This window comes from Dysidea avara, chromosome 1 (genome assembly GCF_963678975.1).
Source record: "Dysidea avara chromosome 1, odDysAvar1.4, whole genome shotgun sequence".
Taxonomy (NCBI): Eukaryota; Metazoa; Porifera; class Demospongiae; order Dictyoceratida; family Dysideidae; genus Dysidea; species Dysidea avara.
In genome coordinates this window covers 54,115,596-54,142,626 of record NC_089272.1, presented here as the reverse complement: position 1 = coordinate 54,142,626, position 27,031 = coordinate 54,115,596, and the positions used below count along the sequence as shown (strand labels likewise).

At 38.8% G+C, this 27,031-nt stretch overlaps 3 protein-coding genes and 1 non-coding gene across 4 annotated transcripts; 2 read left to right on the top strand and 2 right to left on the bottom strand.

Annotated features, from left to right (window-relative positions):
* Positions 1-8,283: 8,283 nt before the first annotated feature.
* Positions 8,284-11,447, bottom strand: LOC136236153 (uncharacterized). The gene is made up of 3 exons (XM_066026262.1): positions 10,559-11,447; positions 9,401-9,967; positions 8,284-8,769 (listed from the first exon to the last, which is right to left on the bottom strand). Exons 1-3 carry the CDS (start codon positions 11,310-11,312, stop codon positions 8,429-8,431), a joined length of 1,662 nt encoding a protein of 553 aa, XP_065882334.1. The 5' UTR covers positions 11,313-11,447; the 3' UTR covers positions 8,284-8,428.
* Positions 11,448-12,378: 931 nt separating this feature from the next.
* On the top strand, positions 12,379-23,312 carry LOC136247565 (zinc finger HIT domain-containing protein 2-like). Its single transcript, XM_066039328.1, has 11 exons — positions 12,379-12,398; positions 13,158-13,279; positions 13,483-13,545; positions 13,891-14,009; positions 14,639-14,749; positions 16,426-16,469; positions 16,907-16,976; positions 17,656-17,748; positions 18,448-18,616; positions 19,429-19,572; positions 21,714-23,312. The coding sequence occupies exons 1-11, from the start codon at positions 12,379-12,381 to the stop codon at positions 21,836-21,838; spliced, it is 1,080 nt and encodes a 359-aa protein (XP_065895400.1). The 3' UTR covers positions 21,839-23,312.
* Trnah-gug (transfer RNA histidin (anticodon GUG)) lies at positions 15,138-15,209 on the bottom strand. The gene has a single exon. It is a non-coding gene; the product is annotated as a tRNA-His (tRNA).
* Positions 23,313-23,360: 48 nt separating the features above from the next.
* Positions 23,361-26,524, top strand: LOC136269404 (uncharacterized). Its single transcript, XM_066064961.1, has 3 exons — positions 23,361-24,249; positions 24,841-25,407; positions 26,039-26,524. The coding sequence occupies exons 1-3, from the start codon at positions 23,496-23,498 to the stop codon at positions 26,377-26,379; spliced, it is 1,662 nt and encodes a 553-aa protein (XP_065921033.1). The 5' UTR covers positions 23,361-23,495; the 3' UTR covers positions 26,380-26,524.
* The last annotated feature ends 507 nt before the right edge of the window (positions 26,525-27,031 follow it).

Sequence of the window (27,031 nt, the reverse complement as noted above, 5' to 3'; positions counted from 1 at the left end):
ATTACATGTACAAAATGCAAAGATGTATCACGTGATCAAAAAAGTTATTAGCATGATGTACAAGGACTATTGACCATTCAAAAGTTGATGAATTAAACATTCAAGAACGGAATACTTCTCCATTGCAACTCGCCCACGCAATATAGCGCGCGCGTCACTAATAATCAGTGCTCAGCCGGGGTATGCGACTATTGGATTGAGATGGTGATTTTTATAAAATTATTTGTACCGTGTAAAACGTTCGTCACGAACGGTATAGCTAGCTGAAGTATTCAAGAAAGGATAGATCTAGCCTGGTATAACCTGGAATCGTTAAATAGTTCGCACCTGGATTGTTGGGGTGAGCCAATATTTTCATTGCCAATGGTTCTATGTGTAATGTTAAACCCCCTACTTTGTACCATGAAGAAGGCCGTATTAAGGCGTGTCTTCCATAGCTGCCATTCTATCAGAGCCAGAAAACTTCTTTATTTAACTCTAGTGAGATCTCAGTTAACTTATTGCTCACAATTGTGGAATCCTTATATGATCAAAGATACCACTATTCTTGAAAAAGTACAAAGACGAGCCACCAAGTTCATTCTAGCTGATTATGTCAGTGACTATACACGCTTACTCCGGTTAGGTATATCTTACCTCTAATGTATATGCTCGATCTCTATGATATTATGTTCCTTGTCAAAGCTTTACAACAGCCATCTTCTCAATTTAACATATACAACTACATATCATTCAGCTCTTCCAACACCAGGTCTTCGTCTACTAACAAACTAAATCATGTCCGCACTAATAGTAACTATCCCAGAAACTTTTACTTTAATAGAATTCCAAGGATATGGAACCAATTACCTTGCATTGACATCAACCAGTCATTAAAGCTACTATTCAGAACTATTTATGGCAACACTTCACCACAAATTTCTCTCCTGACAATCCCTGCACCTATCATTACTGCTGTAGATGCAGCAAGTGCTATGATTCTGGACTGACAATTAACTTTACTACATAAGTTTGATTAACTCCCGGCTGCCAGCACAGGTTGCTGGCAGACCATCAATGCAACTTTTTCTTCATCTATACCCACCTACACATGTACAATTGTAATTGTATGTTGCATTGTAAAGCATTAATAATAATAATAATAATAAAAATAATAATAAGCTGTTATATTTTACGTGAAAGTAGATATCATGCTGGCCATTCCTGCTAGAACCTGGTAAAGGTTTAAAAGTTATCTGACGCTCCATAACAGAGCCTTGAAAACCTGCTTCCAGTGTAGACGCGTGTATCTTGCCAATAAAATTTTTTTTATTAAAAGTCGCTTAATTGTTGGATATGCACACACAGAGCAGGGAACAAAGCAAGCAAAAAGCAAAGCCTTTCCTGCTCCAGGAGGATTTGCACCTAGTGTACAGATATCCCAGTGCTGGTTCACTAGGTAGGTACGAATATCCCAGTAGCTATGTACTAGTAACCCACATGAGGCTGTGCCATGTCCCACAGGTGAAGGTGTGGACACCCCCAAAGTCCCACCTAGACTATCACCTGCTGTGGGAGATATGAACAGACACAGATACACAACTTTACACACTCACACATACACATGACACATGCTCATCACACGCACTCATGCATGCACACACACACACACACACACACACACTACACATGTATGAATCCATTGTATGGAAGTGACTCACTATCTAACTACATACACTACAATATATATCCACATGCCTGTGTTTTTTCACACCTACAATTAATACTGTACAAGCAAGTGAGAAAATTAATATAGCGCAGTGTGAATGTTGAAATAAAATTAGAAATGCAGATACATCACATAAATTACAATCACTGACTAGCACATTTTTAATTGATGGCTTGTGACAAAATAATGTTCACACATCAGTGTTTACAGGAAGTTGTAATTAAACGCCTAATTGCATATACACACAAGTCTATGTAACTGGCTGGCAGTACAGTACCCAATACAATTTCGAAGCGGAAATTTTATTTGCTTATTATGCTAGCAGCATGAGATATTAGTTGAAAATCAAGTGTAGCAACTAGCGGTATCAGAAAAGTTTCGAGAAAGTGACACGTCATTACATTGCACAAAAAAACAGCGCAAAGTAAAAGTACTTAGCCATAGGTAGGAGGATAACTCAGTGATGGCTCCTACATATATGTTTGTTAGAGCAGCTTTGGACTTACTACAGGCCTGTGTGGGGGTAGGGGTGAGTGGTAGGGGTGAGCGGTAGGGGGCTGAACATTCATTGGTGCAAATAAAAGCATCTAGAAATGCTCCAACACCACTAATGCTGGTGGGAAATAATACCAATGGGGTACATAAATGGCAGTGTAGTACTAGTTTGATACTAGTCAGTGACTGGAGGGATAGAAGGCAGAGCTTGTACTACATTTTAAGTGCTTCACTTTTAACTAGTGGCAAAACTCAAGGCAGAAATAAATACAAAGTATAAAACTAAACACGTACCTACACAAGTATTACTCAGGTCCAGGTCAATCAACTCTGAGATCGACTCGCTTGCTAAGTATATATTCAGCACAGAACACTGAGGCACGATTGATTGTGAGAGGTCAGTTAGAAACCAGTTACTCTGTAGAGAGATCAGCTACATTTCAAATAACTCTGTATAAAGATCAAATCATCCTATAGAGAGATCAGTTAGAAACAAGTATCCTGTAGTGAGATCAGCTTGAAACAATACCCTGTAGAGAGATCAGCTAGAAATAAGTCACAGTGTAGAAAAATTAGCTACATTACATATCACCCTGTAGAAAGGAACATATCACCCGTAGAAGAAACAAATCACCCTGTATAGAGATCAGATAGAACCAAGTCACCCTGTAGAGAGTTCAGCTAGAAACATCTAACCCTGTAGAGGGTTCACCTACAAGAAAATCATCCTGTAGAAAGTTCAGCTATCTTGCAATTCTTTCTGTAGAGTTTAGTTAGGTTATAAGTTACTCTGTAGTAAGTTCAATTACAAATTGTTCACCATGTCATCTAAGGATACAGCTACATTATGAGTCTCCCTGTAGAAATTTCAGCTACTTACATACACATTTCCATGTAGAGTTTTCAGCTGCAAACAATTGCATGACTTAATTAATGATTCATAAACACAAATAATTACTAAATAATATTGCTAAATGTGTATGTACAGCCAAACAATTTAACATAAAAATTTCTTCTTAGTAATCCTCATTCCTGTAGAAAAGAAAAAGACAAGTTAAAAGAAATACCCAAAGCTAGCCACAGGCTGGCTTTAGGTATGAAATTACAAAAAGAAGTGATATCTAATCAAAAACAGCCAAGCTGTAAAAAAGGGTGCAGCCTCCAAAAAAACAGGGTGAAAAAGATGTGAAATCAAAGGTGGCAGTCAAGAAATGGCTGTGATGGTAAATGGCAAAAATTTTAATAAAGACCATTCAGGTGAATTTGGTGCTGAATCCTAGTGGAACTTGGAGGAGGCAACACAAATTCATCTGAATTGTCGTTATTAAAGTTTTTGCCATTAACCTACCATCACGGCCATTTCTTGGCCGTCACCTTTGATCAAGTTTCGCATCTTTTTTTACACTGGCTTTTTTGGAGGCGGCACCATTTTTTTACAGCTTGGCTGTTTTGATTAGATCAAGGCACACGGTAGTGTGTCGTGCGGCCCAAGAAGCCGGCGCGCAACGCCCGTGAGTATATTGACAGGAAGAAAGAAAACGCAATTTTCGCACCTCCGTAGCTCAGTGCTGCATTGATGAAACAAGACGATTTTTGCTGTGGTCGCGCCTTCCAACGTCAGTACTCCACAGTCCAAATTTGAGCGAAATCGCTTCAAGCGTTCCCGAGATATGCGACTTCAAAAATTGGCCTAGTTTCTTCGTTTTTTCTTCTTATTTTTCTTCTTCTTGTCGCACACTTACAAAAACTGCTATAAAACGCGAACGCCATATCCTATTGCCTTGAAATTTGGCGGAGGTAGAAAGGCGCATCTCGGCACCAACGTTGGCTGGAATACGATAAGCAGGCAAAGAGTTATGAGCGATTATTTACGAAAAATAACACCAATATGTTGTTACGCCTACAGGATAAACCGCTTAGGGGAAGAAGCTGAACATCGGTGGGTGAATAGGTTAACTATTGAACCTCAAACTTTTGTGGTTTGAAAGAAATCGAGGTAAAACCAGGAAGATACAACGAAAAAACCAACAGTGTGTAACAATTACGCAATCGAGATTAGCTCGAAATCCTACTTGGTATAGCAAGTGCAAGATCGAGATACTCTAATAGAGCAGTTACCCTAATAGAGCAGTCACCCTGAAGAGAATTCAAGAGATCAGCTACAAACAATCCACCCTGTAGAAAGATCAGCTAGAAGAAGTTACCTTGTAGGGAGTTCAACTACGGAAAGAGATAGTTCAGCTAGAAGAAATCATCTTGTAGAGTTCAGCTACAAAGAAGCTATCATGTAGGGTCCTACATATATTTACTTAAAAACGTAATGAATTCCTTGATATATACGGGGAAACTTTAAGTAAGGTACTCCATATCTCTGAGAACTAAGTGTTGGTGCTGGGCAGTCAGGTGCTGGGACTCTCTTCTACAGGCACCTATGCACACAACACAGTATTATTTAATTTTGTATGAAGATTCATGAGGTATAAGACTCACCAGTGAATGTCCAATTCTTTTGGGGTTACGTTGTAGCAACTGCTGCAAAGAGGCCTTCCTTCAGGACTGCAGTCATAGCATAGAAAATCTGCAGCCTCATTACAGCACACTTCATAATCCATGTGGTTGAATCGCCAAAGTCACGTGATCAAAATCAAGTGGTTAAGGGCCGCTAAAATCACGTGATACTGGCTAAGGCAGCGAGTGGTCATAGAGGGTGTGCGCGATGGTACCACAATTGATTTGGAGCAGCCCAGTAATAAGCTAATAAATACGGTACTGTAGTAGTGAATTCATGGGACGGATTGCGTGACAGTGGGAGGCAGATACGTCACAACTACAGATAACTAAGATCACGTGACGCAATGACTTAAAATTCTCCCGTAAAGATGACGGAGATGATTACTTAAAGTTTCCCCGTAATGAAGACGGAACACATAACTTAAAGTTACTCCGTAAGCATGATGGCGCTGGTTACTTAAAATTTTCCCGTAAAGGGTATGGTAATTTTTGCGTTTTAAGTAAATTTCTGCAATACCGTTCTCTTCGGTCGGTTCCTCCAAACTATCCGCTTCTGCTGGTATTTTTATAGCTACTATCCAGTGAGACAAAGAATTAGAAAACGAGTCAGTTTCATCGTCTTCTTCTTCATACACTTTTGGCTTCGAATCTCCTCGACGTTCACCGATAAACAACTGAGAATTTGTGTGGATGTAGCGCCCTACTACCACTCTCCATACAATTAGGAAATAAGGGAAAATCAACACCATTGGAAAGTAACATCCTATTGTACCGATTATCAGACACAACCAGCTATAGAACCAGTCGAATCGTCGGTAAAGGAGCACGACACCTAAGAATCCGAATGATGAGCTCAGCCAGATGTTCAACATGCTCACAACCTACACTGTGACCCGAGTGTAGCTAACCACACGCATTATTAAATTTTATAGCTTTGTTTACCACACATTAGTAGCTATAGTGTCTGGGGGAAGTCCGAGGGTTTTCTATAACAATTTCTAGGAATTGTTGAGAAGCCAGCTAGTATACAGCAAGTTCACGACTCATTGGTCACAACAAATTTATTAATGTTTTACTGCACAAGTGCTCAAATTAGGCCACTACAATGAGATAACTTGTTTCTCATCAACCGCCCGCACCAAAGTTTTCTTTTGCCCATGCGCACTCATTAGTGCACGAGATTGCAGCATAACTTTTTTGAGTATTGTGGTAGTGGGCTTATCACGTAGAAAAGCACTATTTCCATGGAAAACTACAACCCCATTGAGATACAGACACCGTTTATTAGTGTTTTTTTACTTCTGTGTTGATTAGAGTGCTTTCTGGAGCATCAAAAACCATCAAGGCATCAACATTGTGACTACAGTGTACAGTAGACTATACACTAGCATTGGTACCGTGACCTGCATGCCCTATGTGCATATCTAAGAGTCATAGTAGCTTTAGTGCATAAGACAGCCCCTCCCCCCTAATAAGACTGACCATCCTACACATGCTAACCCCGCTGCTCCATGTTTGCTGATGTTTGCTACTGCTCAGTGCTGCTGCTGCTGCTGCTGCTGCTGCTGCTGCTGCTGCTGCTGCTGCTGCTGCTGCTGCTGCTGCTGCTGCTGCTGCTGCTGCTGCTGCTGCTGCTGCTGCTGCTGCTGCTGCTGCTGCTGCTGCTGCTGCTGCTGCTGCTGCTGCTGCTGCTGCTGCTGCTGCTGCTGCTGCTGCTGCTGCTGCTGCTGCTGCTGCTGCTGCTGCTGCTGCTGCTGCTGCTGCTGCTGCTGCTGCTGCTGCTGCTGCTGCTGCTGCTGCTGCTGCTGCTGCTGCTGCTGCTGCTGCTGTACTGTGGTATGGTACATGACCCCAAAACTGGTGGAGCTCTCGTAAAGGAAATGAAAGCTTTGTTACTGAAGTTGAAGCTTATGTGAACTTGGAGTTTTACCCTCAGTGTGCACCATTGCTTGGTGTGTACCTGCCAATTACCTAAAATAAAGGATTATTATATTGGTTTTGTACACATCTGCAATTTATAGCTATGGTTTGTGCAGTAATGAAATAATGAGATAACCCGCCCGCCCGCATGTGTTACTCTATGAGAAGTTGATGAGAAACAAGTTATCTCATTGTAGTGGCCTTAACACTAAATCATCATGTTAGATTTAGAATCACGGTAGCTACACATATATGTATGCCTTATATCTGTGTGGGGACCCGCTATTAACAAGACGCTATATCTTGATCTTGGTTTACAGCATATGCAAAATAGAGCTGCATGTGTATCTATAACGGAAGTATGACCATGGATCACAGTAGCTATAAAGCAAACCTTGAATGGCTTATGTATGTATTGATGGTCTGCCAACAACTTGTGCTGGCAGCCAGGTAATTACAAAACTAATTAATTACAAATAAGAGTTAACTAGACTTACATCACTGAGCCTGAAATTACCAGTTATTCCTAAATTATGGTAGGAATTACTGCAGTATGGTAGGAATTAATGTTAACTCCACATGCAGGGGCGGATCCAGGGGGAGGGGGGGAGTTTGCTGAAAAAAGTTGAAGAGCAAAAATAAAAAAAAAGGTCACAACAATAATAGCTAGTGATCTTTTACCAAATATATTATATCACGTATGCTATGTAAAATAAAATCCTATTTATAACTTCGTGGGTAAGCTACACTGCCTCATGAACATTGTGATTACTTTATTAGAGTATAATCGACTGCTCTATTAGAGTATCTCGATCTTGTATGCAATTTCTTGAAGGTGGGGGGGCATTTGCCCCAAATGCCCCATCCTGGATCCGCCATTGACATGGTAGGAATTATTATGTAATCCTACCATGTTGGGTTAACATTATCTTGGTGAGGGTATTTTGCTTCAGCCACCAATAAACTTTGATTGTAAATATTCTTACAATACCAGACGTTAAAATGATTTGCAGACATTTCAAATGATACAAAAAGAACTTTAGTTAGCACTTTTTTTGGCACCAGGCTACAGTGTAGTGGAATTCATTGCCATCTAGTATATTTGATGACATTACTAATAATTTGTAATAAGTACTCATCCTGAACTGTTATTGTTACTACAGTAGTCAGGGCCGCCCACAGGGGAGGGGGGGGGGGGGGGGGCAACTGGGGCATTTTGCCCCGGGCCCCAGGAGGCCCCATGAAGGGCCCCCTGAATACCTGATTAAAAGATCGATATACTCTAATAGAGCAGTCAGATCTAAATACTCTAATAGAGCAGTCACAGTATTCTTCAGAGGAGCAGTGTAGCAAGCTTATAGATAAGGAGATATGGTTGGTGCTGGGTAGTTATTGTCATTGCCAGCAGTGACCTTTTTTTTTTTTTTTTTCTTTCTTTTTTTTTTTTTTGGTTTTCACCTTACAACTTGGGTGAAGGGCCCCACTTTAACTCTTTGCCCTGGGCCCCTTAATTTCTCTGGGCAGCCCTGACAGTAGTAATAATTTTTATGTGTTGTGTGTAGCTTAGCAGTGTTACTGCATGTGCATGTGTTTGTAATGTTATGAGTACTCCATGCAGTGTGGAAGAATGGCTTTGCCGAGTACTGTGATTTTAAATAATAAATCAACCAATCACTTTATTGTACATGTAACAAAAACAGTGCACATAATAAAAAGTTACAAACTCAAATACATTAACAGCTATAAGTGTATATGTTAAGCAGCTTGGAAATTATGTTCAGTCTATGCACACAGTCAAGAGAATGAGTTCTTCAATGCTTTGATTGAGAATTCATTGTTGCTATCCACTCCAACCAAGCTACAATAAAACACTACGGAGTCAGCCTGCCTCCTCTTAACTGCAGCCAAGTGTGGTATAAGCACTGTGTTACTATCCTGGATCCCTTGTACAACGTGGTCATGCCATACTGGACTAGGATTAGGGTTGGTATAGGAGCCAAAGAGTGTTATCATTCCACTGTTGGTGTGTGTTTCAACTGTAATACCTCCTTCATCGACTGTAAACTCAAACACTTTACTTTGGCCATTAGTAAGGTTTCCACTGTAAGTCAAATTGACTGTAGCTTTCACAGTAGCTGCAACAAGACAGTTGACTTATATAACTACATAATAATGAAGAGATGCACTGCACATAGTACAAAGAATAAATACTTCGCTTCTGTCTTTGTAAATGTCTTCGTTTAGTTACTCAACATGAAATTTCATGCACACTGAAGTAATTCATTTTAAGTATTTTGCTCTATACATTACTTCAGTTGTCTATATCAGGTGAGCTCATAATGGTGGTCGGTGAGGGTGACAATGGTGTTTTCAAACTGAAACAGAAATGTGTAGAGATGAACCATTGGCCTAGTTATGGGCCATTCAGGTCTTTATCCAACACCACCAGACTGTACAGCCACCTAATTTTATAGCCATCCTCATGTTGGCCATAACTCCAGATTGCTTATACAGCTTGCAATGCACTGAGTTTGGAAAGAACAGCCAGTGAAAGCAGATTTTGAAGTGAAATTTGATTATGTATTCATGCAGGTTCAAACTGTTGTGATGGGAGATAAGACAGGCTTTCCTAGAACTCACTTATAGTGTGATGCAATTTCAAATGGACAACTCTAGGTACACATGGCATATCTCTACCAATGTAAAATTGTGTATTGGTAAAATTTGTCATTGTTATCACAACTGTAATAGAGCTCAATAACTTACATTTGCAAGACCCTTGAGTGATCATTGCTTTCACATCATCGATGTTACTAAAGCTGTCAATCCGAAACACTCTCTCTGGTGACCCAGCAATTTGTAATAACTCTGTTTCATTGATATTACTACCAATTCCAAATGCAAACATTTCAATAGACTGGTCCCTAGCTGACTGAGCTGCCCCAGGCACATTTTGTCCATGATTAGACTTTCCATCAGTCAGGACTATGGCTACACGTGGGATGGCTCCATCAGATGCTCGTACTCCATGTTCTTCAGTGAAGCCAGTGTTTGTCATGAGACTTATGGCATCTCCTGTAGCAGTGAAACTGCTGAGATACTCTACAGATTTAATTTTATCTACTATGACATTCTTGTTAAAGGAATGTGTTAGGTCAAATTTGAGACTTGCAATTGTTCCGTAGATAACAAGTCCAACTCTCACGCCATCTTCAGCAATTGTGAAGCCACTAATCAAGTCTGCCACAAAATTCTTTGCTTTTACATATGAAACTTCTCCAATACTACTAGAGCTGTCCAGTACAATGTACAAGTCAATGTCTCTGTAACAACCTGTCCAAATATAAACATCAGATACAAGTAATACACTGGTGAATTGTTACCCCAGATCACATACATTCATTTTACATCACTTAAAATACTTTTTATCAGTGATACTTTCTTACTGTCAATCTGCAGGTGAGTTCACACCACCACTCCTAATATTGGCAAGTATTATCAATGACTTTTAATTGGTCAACAGCATCAGTATACTTACTGCATGGTGGTATCCTCATACTTGAATAGTGGCCGGTCTTGAAAAATGGCCTGGGTAAAAGTTACCTAGACGTTTATTTCACTGAAGTAGCTTCTCACCCAGGCCACTGGGTCTGGGTGAAAGTTGCTCGAAAGAAATAAACACCCAGGCCACTATTCGAGACAATATGGTAATAAGGTCACATTTAAAAACTAAGACATTCAAAATGCAAGGTGTTCTAAGTAAACAAAAACTTAAGTACAATTGGTCTGAAAAGTTTCATATACGTACACCCATTAAATTTATAATTTGCATACAAAATTATAAAGCAGAATATTTGTTGATGTTAAGAACAAAGATGTATTCACAGCACAATGAATTCAGTATGTACATTATACAATAGCTACCTGGATAATTTCTCTCCCATTCCCTGACAGGATTAACAAAGTCTTCAGGATTCTTCTCTGGGTTGTAGTTCCTCTTCCAGTGATCAGCTTGATCATCAATGTTAGATGGTATAGGCTCTTCTATGGTGCACATGTACAACCAGATCGCCAGTCCACAGTACAACGGTGTCCTCAAATCCCTCCACTGCACTACCAACCAGTCAATGCCAAATTCCGACTTTATTAGATCATATTTTTGGAGGAGTTGTGAATAGGTAGTTGTGTCTTTTGTTACCTCAAAGTTCACCTCATCCACTCGCCATAACCCCCCATGATAGCCTGGTCTGAATGTGGTCAAGTAGTTTGCACCATCTTGTGTTTCCACCCAGCAGATTCGTCTGATGTAGCCAAAATCATCATGAAAAATCATCGATTGTCTAATCCGGTCAACAACTGTTTCAACTATTAAGGACCCTCTCTTTTCAGACATCATTGTCATGTCTACTTTCTGTACAGTAGAGCCATAATGGTAGATCACCACATAGGTACCACAAGCAGGTATCACAATTAGAGGAATGACAATCTTAATTACAAATGGATCAGGAAAGTAATACCAAGCATTAATGAACTGTGTCTTCACCAAGTTGATGATGTTAATAGTGTAACAATAGCAACTCCGAACACAATTGGTTACATTGGCCATACACCAGCTAAACAGTTGTTGTGGATAATTGAAGAGGCCTGGGAATGCCCGACAGTATTCCACTGTAGGCATGACAGTAATTATAATAACAAAGTATACAGGGCTACAAAAGCCACTTAGATAGCAAGCAGTAGTCAGTGATATTAGAATCGAAGGTGTGACTTTAGTCAGAAATGAGGTTATGTAGTAGAAGTAACTCCTATTGAAGTAATGCTGACGCCTCATCATCCAGCTTCTTAAAGCCGAGCCAGCAGTAAATGCTCCACACCGTATCTTTTCAGCCTCTGTGTGTACCCAACACACAATTTCCAGCATTGTTATAATTGCAGTAATGGAGATGATATAGACAGGACTGCAGAAACAACTTAAGAAGTAAGCACTACAGGAAGGAATGGCTGATAGGGACACAAAAGACTTGGACTCAACAAACAATGGGATGTCATAACAAGTCTGAACACACTTCTCCCCAACGTAATTGTACGTATCAAACACCACATTACCTGGACTTGTATACAGCCAGCATAGGTCTACTACAATGATGAGGTTGATCAGGATAACACACAATGGACACGTTGTCAGTATCGTCCCAGTGTAGCATTCATATACAAATGTGACAAAAATGAGAGCTGTATAGCACATCACTGCATACAGTCGTAACAAAACCAAAGTCTTTATGTAAGTGCACAATGGTGTAGTGGACATGTAATAAGCAGTACTGAGAGCTACAGATAGAAAGGAGTATCCAGTACACGGTGTACACTCCTTCTCAACTACACCACTGGACGTCCCCAGCTTGCAATTCACCCATCCTAGGTTATGCAAACAGTACTGGTCTTCCAGCTGACACTGCAACTTCTTAAATTGAATCTTCCACTCGTCATTCCTGATCGCAGCCACATTTTCGTTACAGTCAATTTTGCATGATTGATCGATATTGCTGGAGCAGTTATCATTTTCGCGGTTTTTATCAGCGCGATTACACACTTTAGTAGCAACAATCCAGTAGGCATCTGCAGCAGATTCTGTGTAATTCTGCTGTGATTTATCACTGGAATTATTGTGGGATTCTCGACGTTTGCATATGTAAAGTGGAGAATTTGTTTTAATGCAATTCCTCGAAGTAAACAGCTCCTGCAAAATGGTACAAGAAATCCACAGGTAAGGAAGAACGAAGACAATCGAATAAAAGTTTCCAAGCCCTGCAATCAGAACACACGCCAATCCATAGCTCCAATGAAATCGTTTAAACAAAAGTAACACTCCCAAGATCGCAAACGACAAACTCAGCCACATAAACATCACGAACGTCTTTGCTAGGTCTTAGACTAGCTACATGGTAATCCACATTTTTTTTTTTTTATTTCTTTCTAACAAGACCCAGTGGCCTGGGTGAAAAGCTACTTTAGTGAAATAAATGTGTGGCAACTTTTTACCCAGGCCATTTATTCAAGACAGGCCGCTATTTGAAACAATACGGTAGTTAGAATGAACTGACAATGTTTCTATGCTAACTAGAAACCTGAGGGATATGTGGACAAGGCTACTCCTAATTACCAAGACCACATGCCGAGGTAGTTAATTGTAACCCCACATCATCTGAGGGGCTCTAAATGGCATAGAAACTGATGTTGGCTCTTTCTAATTACTTGAGAAAATTTCCCCCTCGGCAGCGCAAGTTAAGAAGTGCAAACTGTGGCTGCTACAGTAGGAAAATTATTTATTTCAGTAAATTGATTTACAACTAGTGAAAATGTAACTGTAGGAAACACAATGTGCACTCTAGATCTTACATAGTTAGCATTAACTGCCATCTTGTTGTCTCCACTGAAACTCAAGTATTTTGTGAGACCATTAGTGACCATTAGTATATTGTATGTGTTACATGGTGGATGCTTACTGTGTTCACTCTGTTGTTAGGGGCAATTCAATTTTCAAGTTAAAAATGAGTGTTCAGTTAGAGTACTTTGTCATTGACGTGTGTTCTATTAGAGTAGATATGTGCTCTAATGTAACTAGCTCTGAATTTAAAACTATAGCAGGTTTACTTATGTGAACACTTAATATAAGAATGATATAGTGTTCAAGGATGTACTGTATTATGATATGTACATAGTACGTGTATAGCTAGTAAGCACTAACTGTTATCTATAGCAAAGTCCACACATTCCTCAAGATCGTAGTTCTGTATTAGCTTGACCTGTGAAGGAAATACTTGTCTTATAATAATACATTCTCTTTGCAGACAATTCTTGTGATGACAACACTACAGAGAACCTTGAGGAGAGACTACATGGATTGGACCTGGGTAATTACTTAATTACTGTATTGATAATAATTCCAGCATAGATGCTGAAAATAATTCAATTTGAAGTGTGTAGTTACTGTGGTATGTGTGTATAGAAATGGCATGGCCTGTGTGGAAGACAAATGACAATGCCCCAAAAATACTTGTATCCCATCTACACATGATAATCTCTTCACTTGATAATTTACATGCCACATCCAATTACAGTATACAAGTACAACTGTAGAGCGTATTATGGTATGAAAAGAAAAGGCATCGTTTTAGTTTCTCTGTTATTTACGTACATATATTATTTATACTGTTCATTATTCATATCAATTTTTGTGTGTACATTACATATACAAGATGTAGACAGTGAGTTGGTATGGCAACAGTTAACTGATACTGAGAAGGAAGAATTTCATAAGATGTTAGGTGATGGAAGGATTGGTCATCTACTGGACACTTACACTCCATGGTGGAAGGTGAGGTCATCTCTATCTGCTTGTGCTCATATCCTTATACACATACATACACGTGTAGTACAGTTTGTACTGTACATATGAATGTGCGGTAGTGTATTTGTGACATTTCTGTGTGTGCATGCGTATGGTGGAGATGTGTGTGTGTATGCATGTGTATTAGAACCCCAGCCTGGTTCAGTGTTCTCTTAAATGGATAGCTGAGGAAGCAAATGAAAACTATCCATTTCTTGCATGATACAGTAGGTAAAGTTCAGGTGGGATGCTATTGTCTTTACTTGTGAAACCTCCTGGAAGGTACTTGCTAACTTCCAGTACTTGAGTATTCCAGTGTTTCTGGGTACATGGGTGTCACCAAGTACACCTTTCTATGTGTATGGTAGTAGTACAGTAGTATTAGTAGTACAGTAGTATTAGTAGTACAGTAGTATTAGTAGTGTATTGAATACCAGCTGATGATGAATTCATGCTCCAATAGTTGATTGTGTAGTGCAAATATTTACACCAGTGCTACAAACCGTATGTGTATGCTTAATGTTTCTAACTCATGCATATACTGTATGTACTGTAGAGTAGTATGCATACATTTAACTACTTATGTTGAATCTACCAGTATATGCCTTTTCTTACAGCATCAACATAGTCGTGTTGTAGAAGTATCAGCTTCTGATGATCTTTTAGCCCCCATCTACCCTTACCCAGCAATACCTGCCAACCTGCCAGCTCTGAACACTTTGCTAAAGGTGTGTGTTGTTAGTGTATACAGTATGTATATCAGATTCTTTGCATATGGACCAAAAAGAGTTGGTAAATTTTTACTGTGACATAGGTTGTCCTCATTTACATGTAGATGCACATATGAGCTAGAGTTTTCCATCCTGTGAAGGGTATTTTTCTCTGTTAAGTTATCTAAAGAGGTCTCACTGTGTTGTGTTAAGCTGTGTGTCGGTACTTACATGCTGTATGATTTGATACAGACGTTGTCATGTACACATGTACATTTGAAATGTAACTTCACTTGTTTTCTTTTCTTGTGTGAGACCTTTGTTATTTTTTTGTCTTGAATTCATGTACGCTACATATACACTGTATTTTGAATTTTGGGGAGAAAAAATGAAAACGAAAAAAATGTGCTGTGACCAGGATTCGAACCTGGGTTTTTGCAGCCACAATGCAAAGTACTTACCACTATACTATCACAGCTCACATGAGAGAAGCACCAAACATAGGTATAAAATACACAACACATTTGAAATGGTGATGAAGATGAGGACTCACTTATCATACAGTACAATAGTACTGTATAGTAGGGACCACAAAGGTGTGGGCACGATCCAAAAACCAACCTCACTTTTCCTGAGAATTATGAGGCAGTATTGGTGAGGTAAAACTAAGCCCAAACGAGCTTTCAGATCAACCTGAAACATTTTCAACAAATTGCTATGGAATTTAAAAAACAATTATTACACAGAATTTTCTACTGACTGTCTGACTGATGCCTTCAGACAAGCATAACTCGATAACAGCTAAAGCTATGGGCTTGGCTTTTTCACTGTTCGACATAGCTTCAGTTGGACACGTGCCTTTTGGCATACCACAGTACGTACAATGCATTCTTCATGGACTTACCAGGGTTCTCCTTTGTGTCCCATTCATCTTTGCTGACAGCGAAAGGTGCATGTTGATTTGATGATAGCATGTGATGGCTTCTCTTTGTAACGGAAATCGTCCATATTTTTCATAGTGGCTACTTTGATTGCAGAGGTGCTTTTCAAACAGTTCTAGATTCGCAATGCTGTATAGCGGTTGACCATAGCTGACAATGAAGCGTAATAGATACTTTACTTTTCAGACAGTAATTAGTAGCTGGGGCACACGGTGCCATTTCTTTCGTTTGATGTGGTATGTGTGGGTTCAGCAGTTATAATAATTTATTTTACGACAAAAAGTTAGCAAACAAGTACAAACAAATTGAGTTATCAGGGACCATAGCACATCAATAAAAAGTACTGAAACAAGTGCACGATATTAAATCACAGTAAAACAAGAAGAAGTGTTATTTATATCCCTACTGTGCTCAAGATACCACAAGGATGAGCACAGTAGGGACATAACACTTCTTATTGTTTTACTGTGATTTAATATCGTGCACTATTTCAGTACATTTTATTGATGTACTATGGTCCCTACTCTAGTTGAAAATTCCAAAAAAATTTGTGCACTTGTTAAGTACGTATATTATCTTCAATATTAGAATTTTTTTGTGGCTTCTAAATAAATAGTTTAAACATCAGATGTGGTTATATTTATTTATTTCTGTTTATCTTATCACTGAGTAGGTGTCATGCTTACCGTCTTGTGTGTTAATTTATTAAATTGCTTATTCTGTAATGTTTTCATTGTTTACATACATACATAGGTTCAACCATCTTCCCTCCTGAAGTACAATGTTGTAAATGTTTTGTATCCTTTGTGGCAACAAGTTTAATGGAATATGGCACAATGGTACAGTATGTGTTCGTATTTCCTAGTATAAAACTGTATTCAAATAAAGGCCGGTCTTGATTATATACCGGGAGTGGGATAACGGAATTACTTACTCTATGTTGAATTAGTAAACCTCACTTAGTGACCGTCTATTCAATAAGAATATCCCAGTATGGTGGCCATGTGAGTTTATCCAAACATATTTGTATATGTGTACCTAAAACGTACATCTACTTGGAAATGAAAAGAAACACATTTACATGAGCACTTAGACTTTAGTTCACTGTCCATAATGGATGTTTACAAAGTCTTGCATGGTGAACAGTGATACTCATAAGACTGTCAAACAAATTCATAAGTTCATCTTTGAAATATTAATGTTTAGTGGTTATCCTTGACCATCAGATGTACAGATATTCTTATGCATACATAATACGACTATTTAATGGATCTCACACAGAACTAATCCAACAAGCAGTTGAGGTGAGTCACAATGTACTCATGAGATGTGTGTGTGTGCGTGCGTGCATGCGTGCGTGCGTGCGTGCATGTGTGTATATTATACCTTTGTACGTGTGTGGTAACAAGTCAGCTAATATTTTATAAATGCTATGTATACATATGTACCGTATTTATCCATATTAAAGCGGGGCTCAAAAAACGCAAGGTCCTAAATAAAGGTCAGGGGGCACCACCTTAATACAAGGGGTAGGACGAGATTACAATAGTTTACCGCATAGCCTAAATACGTATTTCAAGGGGGGAGATTTTTGCTGATTTTGCAGTTTGGGGGTTACCAGCAAAAATAGATTTCCATATAGTCTAATACATTTTGGGAATATTTGCAAATCAGTGATAATTATATTTTTAGCAACATTGCTCAACCTCGAAATATTTATATATCCCTCAAAATATTTAGGCTATACAGTAATTTGTAGAACAAGGCTTACTCAACTAATGAAACCAGTGACTTGTCAAAAGTATGTCAACAGTATCTGCTATAAGATTATTCAGCTGGTTCATGAGTGGATTGCAAGAAATAATTGCCCAGGCATCAGTGTATATGTGTTTGTATCATGTGTGTGTGTTCTTTTGGAGTATTTGTTCATCCATCCCTAGTGTTATCATATGGTATGGACATCTCATGTTCTCCTTGTTATAGGGACTATTAAACTTGTCTAGTGTATTATCCCACAATGCAGTATTCCATGATTGTAACTCAGCCATCAAGGATTCCATCACTAACTCTCAACAAGTGAGCATGATGTGTGATACATATTACCATACAGGACTAAAACAGTGATTTCTGGTATTTAAATGCATTTTATCAAGACTATAGATATGTAGTATTGACATGTTAAACCTGTTATTTATAATTTCATCTATATATGGTACAACCCAAGTGCAACATTGTTTCTTGCAAGTGTACACGATTAAAAAAACTCATTAATTTTTAAAGGACATGGCAGCCATTTTGCTAGTGAGTCATATGAGCCTTATCCATAATGATGTTTTATGACATCATGAGAATAAAGATGGCCGTGATAGTTGGAGGACTGTTATACAGGCGCCTATGGAGAAATTTTTTAAATTGCTCATATTTCAGCCAGAAAAGAAGATATCGAGTTCTAAACAACAGGTACAGTCAAGTTTTATATAAGACATTATGATAAACAAGTTTTGTCACGTTTGATATTTTTTTCTACGTTTACAATAACTTTTGTTACTCCATAACCATACCTGTCGGTTAATGGTCGATATCTCCATGTCTAGCGGAAATGTGAACGATCAAAAATTTATCTCCATAGGCGCCTGTATAACAGTCCCCCAACTATCGCTGCCATCTTTATTATCATGATGTCATAAAACGGCATTGTGGATAAGGCTCATAGTGCTTGGGCGGTACCATATGTGTGCATAACATAGGTTGTGTGATATTGTCATTTCATTATAGCACAAAGACACTGCTACTTCACTAGAATTTGCCTATGCTGTGATGTTGGACGTGTCATGCATCATCACTAATGGATCACATGATCTTATCGGTAGATCACAGTGTCTTGTATCACATGTTCTATCAGACCTGCATCACATGATCCAGAGTAGCTGCACAAAGGCCAAAGGTGAATAAGCTATGTGTACTGTGGTATACTATTGTGCTGAACAGTGAAACAATATGAGACACTTTGGGACTTTGGCTCCTGTTTACCTATCTCCTTAAGGGATAAAATTGTGTGGAGTTATAGTTGGGACCAAAGTCTTTGTCCTTACATACAGTATTATAAACAGTGCTCCAGATAATGTCGTACACTGGACAATTTCTGGACAAATTAGCTAATGTCTGACCATAATTGTATTTGGCAGGACATAATGGAGCCCAAAAAGCCCAGGGTGTGCATATTTGGTTTACTGTTTACTTTTTGGTTGCTAGGAGATTAAACATTCAAGCCACTCAAGAGAGTGACCACTAATGTACCCCTCTGCTGTACAGAAATCTCACAAAATCACTTGTAATAGTGTCTATATCCTCAGCACAACACAGGGAATGCCTACAGCCAGAGTGCCTTACACCAGAAAATTCCTATACTACAGGCAGTGTTATAGGTCACTTGTGTCCATGGAAAGTATAATATGTCTGGACAAGTTTGGATTTGTCAGGACATTTTATCCTGGCACTTTAGAATTCTTATCGGGAGCACTGTATAAAGTCCTTTTCTATTGATTGGCAGAGTTTGTCTGTATATGCAGTAGTATGCGTACCAATTACAATTGTCATGTTAAAATGATGTGCCATGGAGTCTCCAGGATTTATACAGTATATTTGTAATGGCAAAGTGACATTACCCCTGTATGTGTTAAAATGCCAACTTTTTGAGCTTCTGTGTAGCATTTTGTGGTTGTAATTATTGTAGTATTGATCAATCACATATTACAGGTTCCAAGAAGAGTGGTACCAAAGGAGTCACCTCCACAAAGATGTTACGTGAGGTAGAGAGGAAGGTGTTCTTCTTGTTAGTATGGAGTAAGGAACACTATAGTGACCTACTACCACTACAGAAGGTCATTGAAATAGAACATGGTATGTATCACTGTTAACCACAAGTCTGTTTGTCTATGACCATGTGGTACAATGGTGAAATAGTGCTTTGCAGATCAAGGGCTGCCTCATCTTTACAAAGGCAGAGTAAGAGATATATATATATATGGCTGGGTGATAGCCTAGAAGACGCTGAAATAAAATTATTTCACAACAATTTGTCATAAATTTATGTGTCAGTTCAAATATCGGTAACCAATTTGACCACTACTACAGTATGTATGTACACATTGAGCTGGATCCTCAAAAACATTTAATAACTCATGGATGTAATTACACACGATCTTGAAATTTGGCTCATTTGTAGTACTGTTTGACCCGCTAAGAAGATTTCAAAATCTTTTTGTTCAAATGTTTGACATAATATTTACGTACAGCCAATCAAAATTCTCACAATACATATCCTATGGGGAAGCCACACAAGTACAATGTCCATTATGGCCCTTTCCCGAACTTGTAATGGAGCCAAAATGTATGTCTGCTGTTGACTCCTTTGCTGTAACCATTAATTATCTGGTTGGCTGAATTGTTTACTCTCTTGAGAAAAAAATCCACTTCTGATTTTTTGCTGTTTTTCAGGATCTAGCTCAACTTGTACATACTATATATAACCAGTACAAACATATTGGGGGAGTGGATGGGGTCATTTTCTGTACTGATACAGTTTTATAGGAAACCTCCTATCCTACAATGTGTGTACGTACTAGTCGCACAGTAAAGTTTTTGATTGTGTAGCACTTGTTTCGTATAAAGATCGTGCCAGATATTTGTTTGACAGGCTGTTGCTTTGTATGCATCTTATTCTAACATGTATATTAACATACAGTACCATCTATATCATGTTAAACTGCATAGTTTTGATCATGTTAAGCATCATTTCCTGTTACGTACATAGATTTTTCAGCGAACTGTTCCCTTGTATACCAAAATTTAAAAATTTTAAAAGGAAGTAGGGATTGATATGATACACATGATACAAAAAGTAAGGAAACAAGATTAGATGGCTACTTGCTAACATAAGACACCTGCTTTTGGCTTATATCTTGAAATGAGACTATCAAATTAACCAAGATTAGGGATTAAAATGTGTCTCATTTTAGCAAGTAGCCTGAACAGCATGGTGCAGTGGACAAAACATAATCAAAACAACAGATTCATGAATCCACCATCATTAAATTAGCTGTCTGAAATTTCTGGAGCCGTACACCTAGCACTACCGGGTCTTACGGCAGGCAGACGAAATGCAGGTGAATTTCAATTAAAAAAAAAAAATCACTATACATCGATTTTCGCTTTGTTTAACCGAAGTATAGCATCATTACAGCAGTACTAATGCATTCCTGGTGGTTTTTTTTTGGGTAAAATTTGAGTGTAAAAAATTACATAGCCATATGATTTCTTACCTATCCCTACTTATTAAGTACTACTGTATTTAATGATACTGCCACAAAGTCACTGACAGATTTTAGTAGTACATAAGAGTATGCAATAAACCACATTGCTAGCTCATTTTCTATAATTGTATAACAGCTGTTGAAGGTCTGTCAGCATTTTATAGCAGCAGAGGGTATGTACCTTATTAGGGTATATACCTTATTACCACCTTTATGTGCTGGGTCATGTTAGAGTGTGTGGCCTAAAATTTTGAAAGGTTTCTTTATCCCATTACAAGTAGACATTTCTAGAACATTTTAATGATGTAATAATGATGTGTATGTGGGTATTACTATTCACTGGACTGCATTACAGGAGTGACAATGGAATAAATTCTGAGTACGAGTAGCAGAAACCAAACTACGTATCTTCTAAGGATTTCACTACCAAAACCAAAACAGTCTAGTCCAGTGAATAGTAACACCTCATGTATGTATAATATATATGCTCTCTCCTGAATTATTCAATAAAGTATTGTGCTACAATGAGTGGCATTGTGCATGACTTTCTAGTTTCTACATGCATATGTGACGAACATGACAGAGTCTTAAACTTCATGTATGAATTCCATGAATATTTTAAATATAATTTTAGCTGACTGATAGTGACAACAGAACCCATAAACCATGTATGTGTGTTATTGTAAAATGTTCTGGTAACTTGTACTTCATCAAGTTGTTTATTGACAGAGGGACTTGTGAAGGAGCTGAAGGAACACAGAGGCATGGAGTTAAAGATTCAGGAGAAGCAGATAACCAGCAAAACATCTCAGAATACTCCACAACATAATTCAAGACTAATTGAAGAATTGTGAAGCCATATATTATCGTGCAATTTTTATCAAAAGGAGATTTGCTAATAATACTGATACGTAGCTAGCTACATGCAATACACACAGTACAATTTTTTCTTCTTTCTTTTATTGGGTTCATGCAATCTGCTGGCCCTGAAGTTCTTTCCTGGACCTTGCTGTACATAGGACTTTGCAGGTGCTACACAACTGCTAAACATGTGACGGCACGGCTAAGGTTAATTGGCTAATGAACATGCACCGCAATTGTCGCAGGATAATAAAGTCTCGGGTTTTCCCTTAGCCTGCGTATATATGATTTGAGTCGTTCCCAGGTCATTTCCCTCATTTTTGACGTAATTCCTAGTTCATGCCTAGTCATAGTAGTAGTCCTGTAAAAAAAAAAAAGTGGATTACCATGTAGCTAGTCTAAGACCTAGCAAAGACGTTCGTGATGTTTATGTGGCTGAGTTTGTCGTTTGCGATCTTGGGAGTGTTACTTTTGTTTAAACGATTTCATTGGAGCTATGGATTGGCGTGTGTTCTGATTGCAGGGCTTGGAAACTTTTATTCGATTGTCTTCGTTCTTCCTTACCTGTGGATTTCTTGTACCATTTTGCAGGAGCTGTTTACTTCGAGGAATTGCATTAAAACAAATTCTCCACTTTACATATGCAAACGTCGAGAATCCCACAATAATTCCAGTGATAAATCACAGCAGAATTACACAGAATCTGCTGCAGATGCCTACTGGATTGTTGCTACTAAAGTGTGTAATCGCGCTGATAAAAACCGCGAAAATGATAACTGCTCCAGCAATATCGATCAATCATGCAAAATTGACTGTAACGAAAATGTGGCTGCGATCAGGAATGACGAGTGGAAGATTCAATTTAAGAAGTTGCAGTGTCAGCTGGAAGACCAGTACTGTTTGCATAACCTAGGATGGGTGAATTGCAAGCTGGGGACGTCCAGTGGTGTAGTTGAGAAGGAGTGTACACCGTGTACTGGATACTCCTTTCTATCTGTAGCTCTCAGTACTGCTTATTACATGTCCACTACACCATTGTGCACTTACATAAAGACTTTGGTTTTGTTACGACTGTATGCAGTGATGTGCTATACAGCTCTCATTTTTGTCACATTTGTATATGAATGCTACACTGGGACGATACTGACAACGTGTCCATTGTGTGTTATCCTGATCAACCTCATCATTGTAGTAGACCTATGCTGGCTGTATACAAGTCCAGGTAATGTGGTGTTTGATACGTACAATTACGTTGGGGAGAAGTGTGTTCAGACTTGTTATGACATCCCATTGTTTGTTGAGTCCAAGTCTTTTGTGTCCCTATCAGCCATTCCTTCCTGTAGTGCTTACTTCTTAAGTTGTTTCTGCAGTCCTGTCTATATCATCTCCATTACTGCAATTATAACAATGCTGGAAATTGTGTGTTGGGTACACACAGAGGCTGAAAAGATACGGTGTGGAGCATTTACTGCTGGCTCGGCTTTAAGAAGCTGGATGATGAGGCGTCAGCATTACTTCAATAGGAGTTACTTCTACTACATAACCTCATTTCTGACTAAAGTCACACCTTCGATTCTAATATCACTGACTACTGCTTGCTATCTAAGTGGCTTTTGTAGCCCTGTATACTTTGTTATTATAATTACTGTCATGCCTACAGTGGAATACTGTCGGGCATTCCCAGGCCTCTTCAATTATCCACAACAACTGTTTAGCTGGTGTATGGCCAATGTAACCAATTGTGTTCGGAGTTGCTATTGTTACACTATTAACATCATCAACTTGGTGAAGACACAGTTCATTAATGCTTGGTATTACTTTCCTGATCCATTTGTAATTAAGATTGTCATTCCTCTAATTGTGATACCTGCTTGTGGTACCTATGTGGTGATCTACCATTATGGCTCTACTGTACAGAAAGTAGACATGACAATGATGTCTGAAAAGAGAGGGTCCTTAATAGTTGAAACAGTTGTTGACCGGATTAGACAATCGATGATTTTTCATGATGATTTTGGCTACATCAGACGAATCTGCTGGGTGGAAACACAAGATGGTGCAAACTACTTGACCACATTCAGACCAGGCTATCATGGGGGGTTATGGCGAGTGGATGAGGTGAACTTTGAGGTAACAAAAGACACAACTACCTATTCACAACTCCTCCAAAAATATGATCTAATAAAGTCGGAATTTGGCATTGACTGGTTGGTAGTGCAGTGGAGGGATTTGAGGACACCGTTGTACTGTGGACTGGCGATCTGGTTGTACATGTGCACCATAGAAGAGCCTATACCATCTAACATTGATGATCAAGCTGATCACTGGAAGAGGAACTACAACCCAGAGAAGAATCCTGAAGACTTTGTTAATCCTGTCAGGGAATGGGAGAGAAATTATCCAGGTAGCTATTGTATAATGTACATACTGAATTCATTGTGCTGTGAATACATCTTTGTTCTTAACATCAACAAATATTCTGCTTTATAATTTTGTATGCAAATTATAAATTTAATGGGTGTACGTATATGAAACTTTTCAGACCAATTGTACTTAAGTTTTTGTTTACTTAGAACACCTTGCATTTTGAATGTCTTAGTTTTTAAATGTGACCTTATTACCATATTGTCTCGAATAGTGGCCTGGGTGTTTATTTCTTTCGAGCAACTTTCACCCAGACCCAGTGGCCTGGGTGAGAAGCTACTTCAGTGAAATAAACGTCTAGGTAACTTTTACCCAGGCCATTTTTCAAGACCGGCCACTATTCAAGTATGAGGATACCACCATGCAGTAAGTATACTGATGCTGTTGACCAATTAAAAGTCATTGATAATACTTGCCAATATTAGGAGTGGTGGTGTGAACTCACCTGCAGATTGACAGTAAGAAAGTATCACTGATAAAAAGTATTTTAAGTGATGTAAAATGAATGTATGTGATCTGGGGTAACAATTCACCAGTGTATTACTTGTATCTGATGTTTATATTTGGACAGGTTGTTACAGAGACATTGACTTGTACATTGTACTGGACAGCTCTAGTAGTATTGGAGAAGTTTCATATGTAAAAGCAAAGAATTTTGTGGCAGACTTGATTAGTGGCTTCACAATTGCTGAAGATGGCGTGAGAGTTGGACTTGTTATCTACGGAACAATTGCAAGTCTCAAATTTGACCTAACACATTCCTTTAACAAGAATGTCATAGTAGATAAAATTAAATCTGTAGAGTATCTCAGCAGTTTCACTGCTACAGGAGATGCCATAAGTCTCATGACAAACACTGGCTTCACTGAAGAACATGGAGTACGAGCATCTGATGGAGCCATCCCACGTGTAGCCATAGTCCTGACTGATGGAAAGTCTAATCATGGACAAAATGTGCCTGGGGCAGCTCAGTCAGCTAGGGACCAGTCTATTGAAATGTTTGCATTTGGAATTGGTAGTAATATCAATGAAACAGAGTTATTACAAATTGCTGGGTCACCAGAGAGAGTGTTTCGGATTGACAGCTTTAGTAACATCGATGATGTGAAAGCAATGATCACTCAAGGGTCTTGCAAATGTAAGTTATTGAGCTCTATTACAGTTGTGATAACAATGACAAATTTTACCAATACACAATTTTACATTGGTAGAGATATGCCATGTGTACCTAGAGTTGTCCATTTGAAATTGCATCACACTATAAGTGAGTTCTAGGAAAGCCTGTCTTATCTCCCATCACAACAGTTTGAACCTGCATGAATACATAATCAAATTTCACTTCAAAATCTGCTTTCACTGGCTGTTCTTTCCAAACTCAGTGCATTGCAAGCTGTATAAGCAATCTGGAGTTATGGCCAACATGAGGATGGCTATAAAATTAGGTGGCTGTACAGTCTGGTGGTGTTGGATAAAGACCTGAATGGCCCATAACTAGGCCAATGGTTCATCTCTACACATTTCTGTTTCAGTTTGAAAACACCATTGTCACCCTCACCGACCACCATTATGAGCTCACCTGATATAGACAACTGAAGTAATGTATAGAGCAAAATACTTAAAATGAATTACTTCAGTGTGCATGAAATTTCATGTTGAGTAACTAAACGAAGACATTTACAAAGACAGAAGCGAAGTATTTATTCTTTGTACTATGTGCAGTGCATCTCTTCATTATTATGTAGTTATATAAGTCAACTGTCTTGTTGCAGCTACTGTGAAAGCTACAGTCAATTTGACTTACAGTGGAAACCTTACTAATGGCCAAAGTAAAGTGTTTGAGTTTACAGTCGATGAAGGAGGTATTACAGTTGAAACACACACCAACAGTGGAATGATAACACTCTTTGGCTCCTATACCAACCCTAATCCTAGTCCAGTATGGCATGACCACGTTGTACAAGGGATCCAGGATAGTAACACAGTGCTTATACCACACTTGGCTGCAGTTAAGAGGAGGCAGGCTGACTCCGTAGTGTTTTATTGTAGCTTGGTTGGAGTGGATAGCAACAATGAATTCTCAATCAAAGCATTGAAGAACTCATTCTCTTGACTGTGTGCATAGACTGAACATAATTTCCAAGCTGCTTAACATATACACTTATAGCTGTTAATGTATTTGAGTTTGTAACTTTTTATTATGTGCACTGTTTTTGTTACATGTACAATAAAGTGATTGGTTGATTTATTATTTAAAATCACAGTACTCGGCAAAGCCATTCTTCCACACTGCATGGAGTACTCATAACATTACAAACACATGCACATGCAGTAACACTGCTAAGCTACACACAACACATAAAAATTATTACTACTGTCAGGGCTGCCCAGAGAAATTAAGGGGCCCAGGGCAAAGAGTTAAAGTGGGGCCCTTCACCCAAGTTGTAAGGTGAAAACCAAAAAAAAAAAAAAGAAAGAAAAAAAAAAAAAAAAGGTCACTGCTGGCAATGACAATAACTACCCAGCACCAACCATATCTCCTTATCTATAAGCTTGCTACACTGCTCCTCTGAAGAATACTGTGACTGCTCTATTAGAGTATTTAGATCTGACTGCTCTATTAGAGTATATCGATCTTTTAATCAGGTATTCAGGGGGCCCTTCATGGGGCCTCCTGGGGCCCGGGGCAAAATGCCCCAGTTGCCCCCCCCCCCCCCCCCTCCCCTGTGGGCGGCCCTGACTACTGTAGTAACAATAACAGTTCA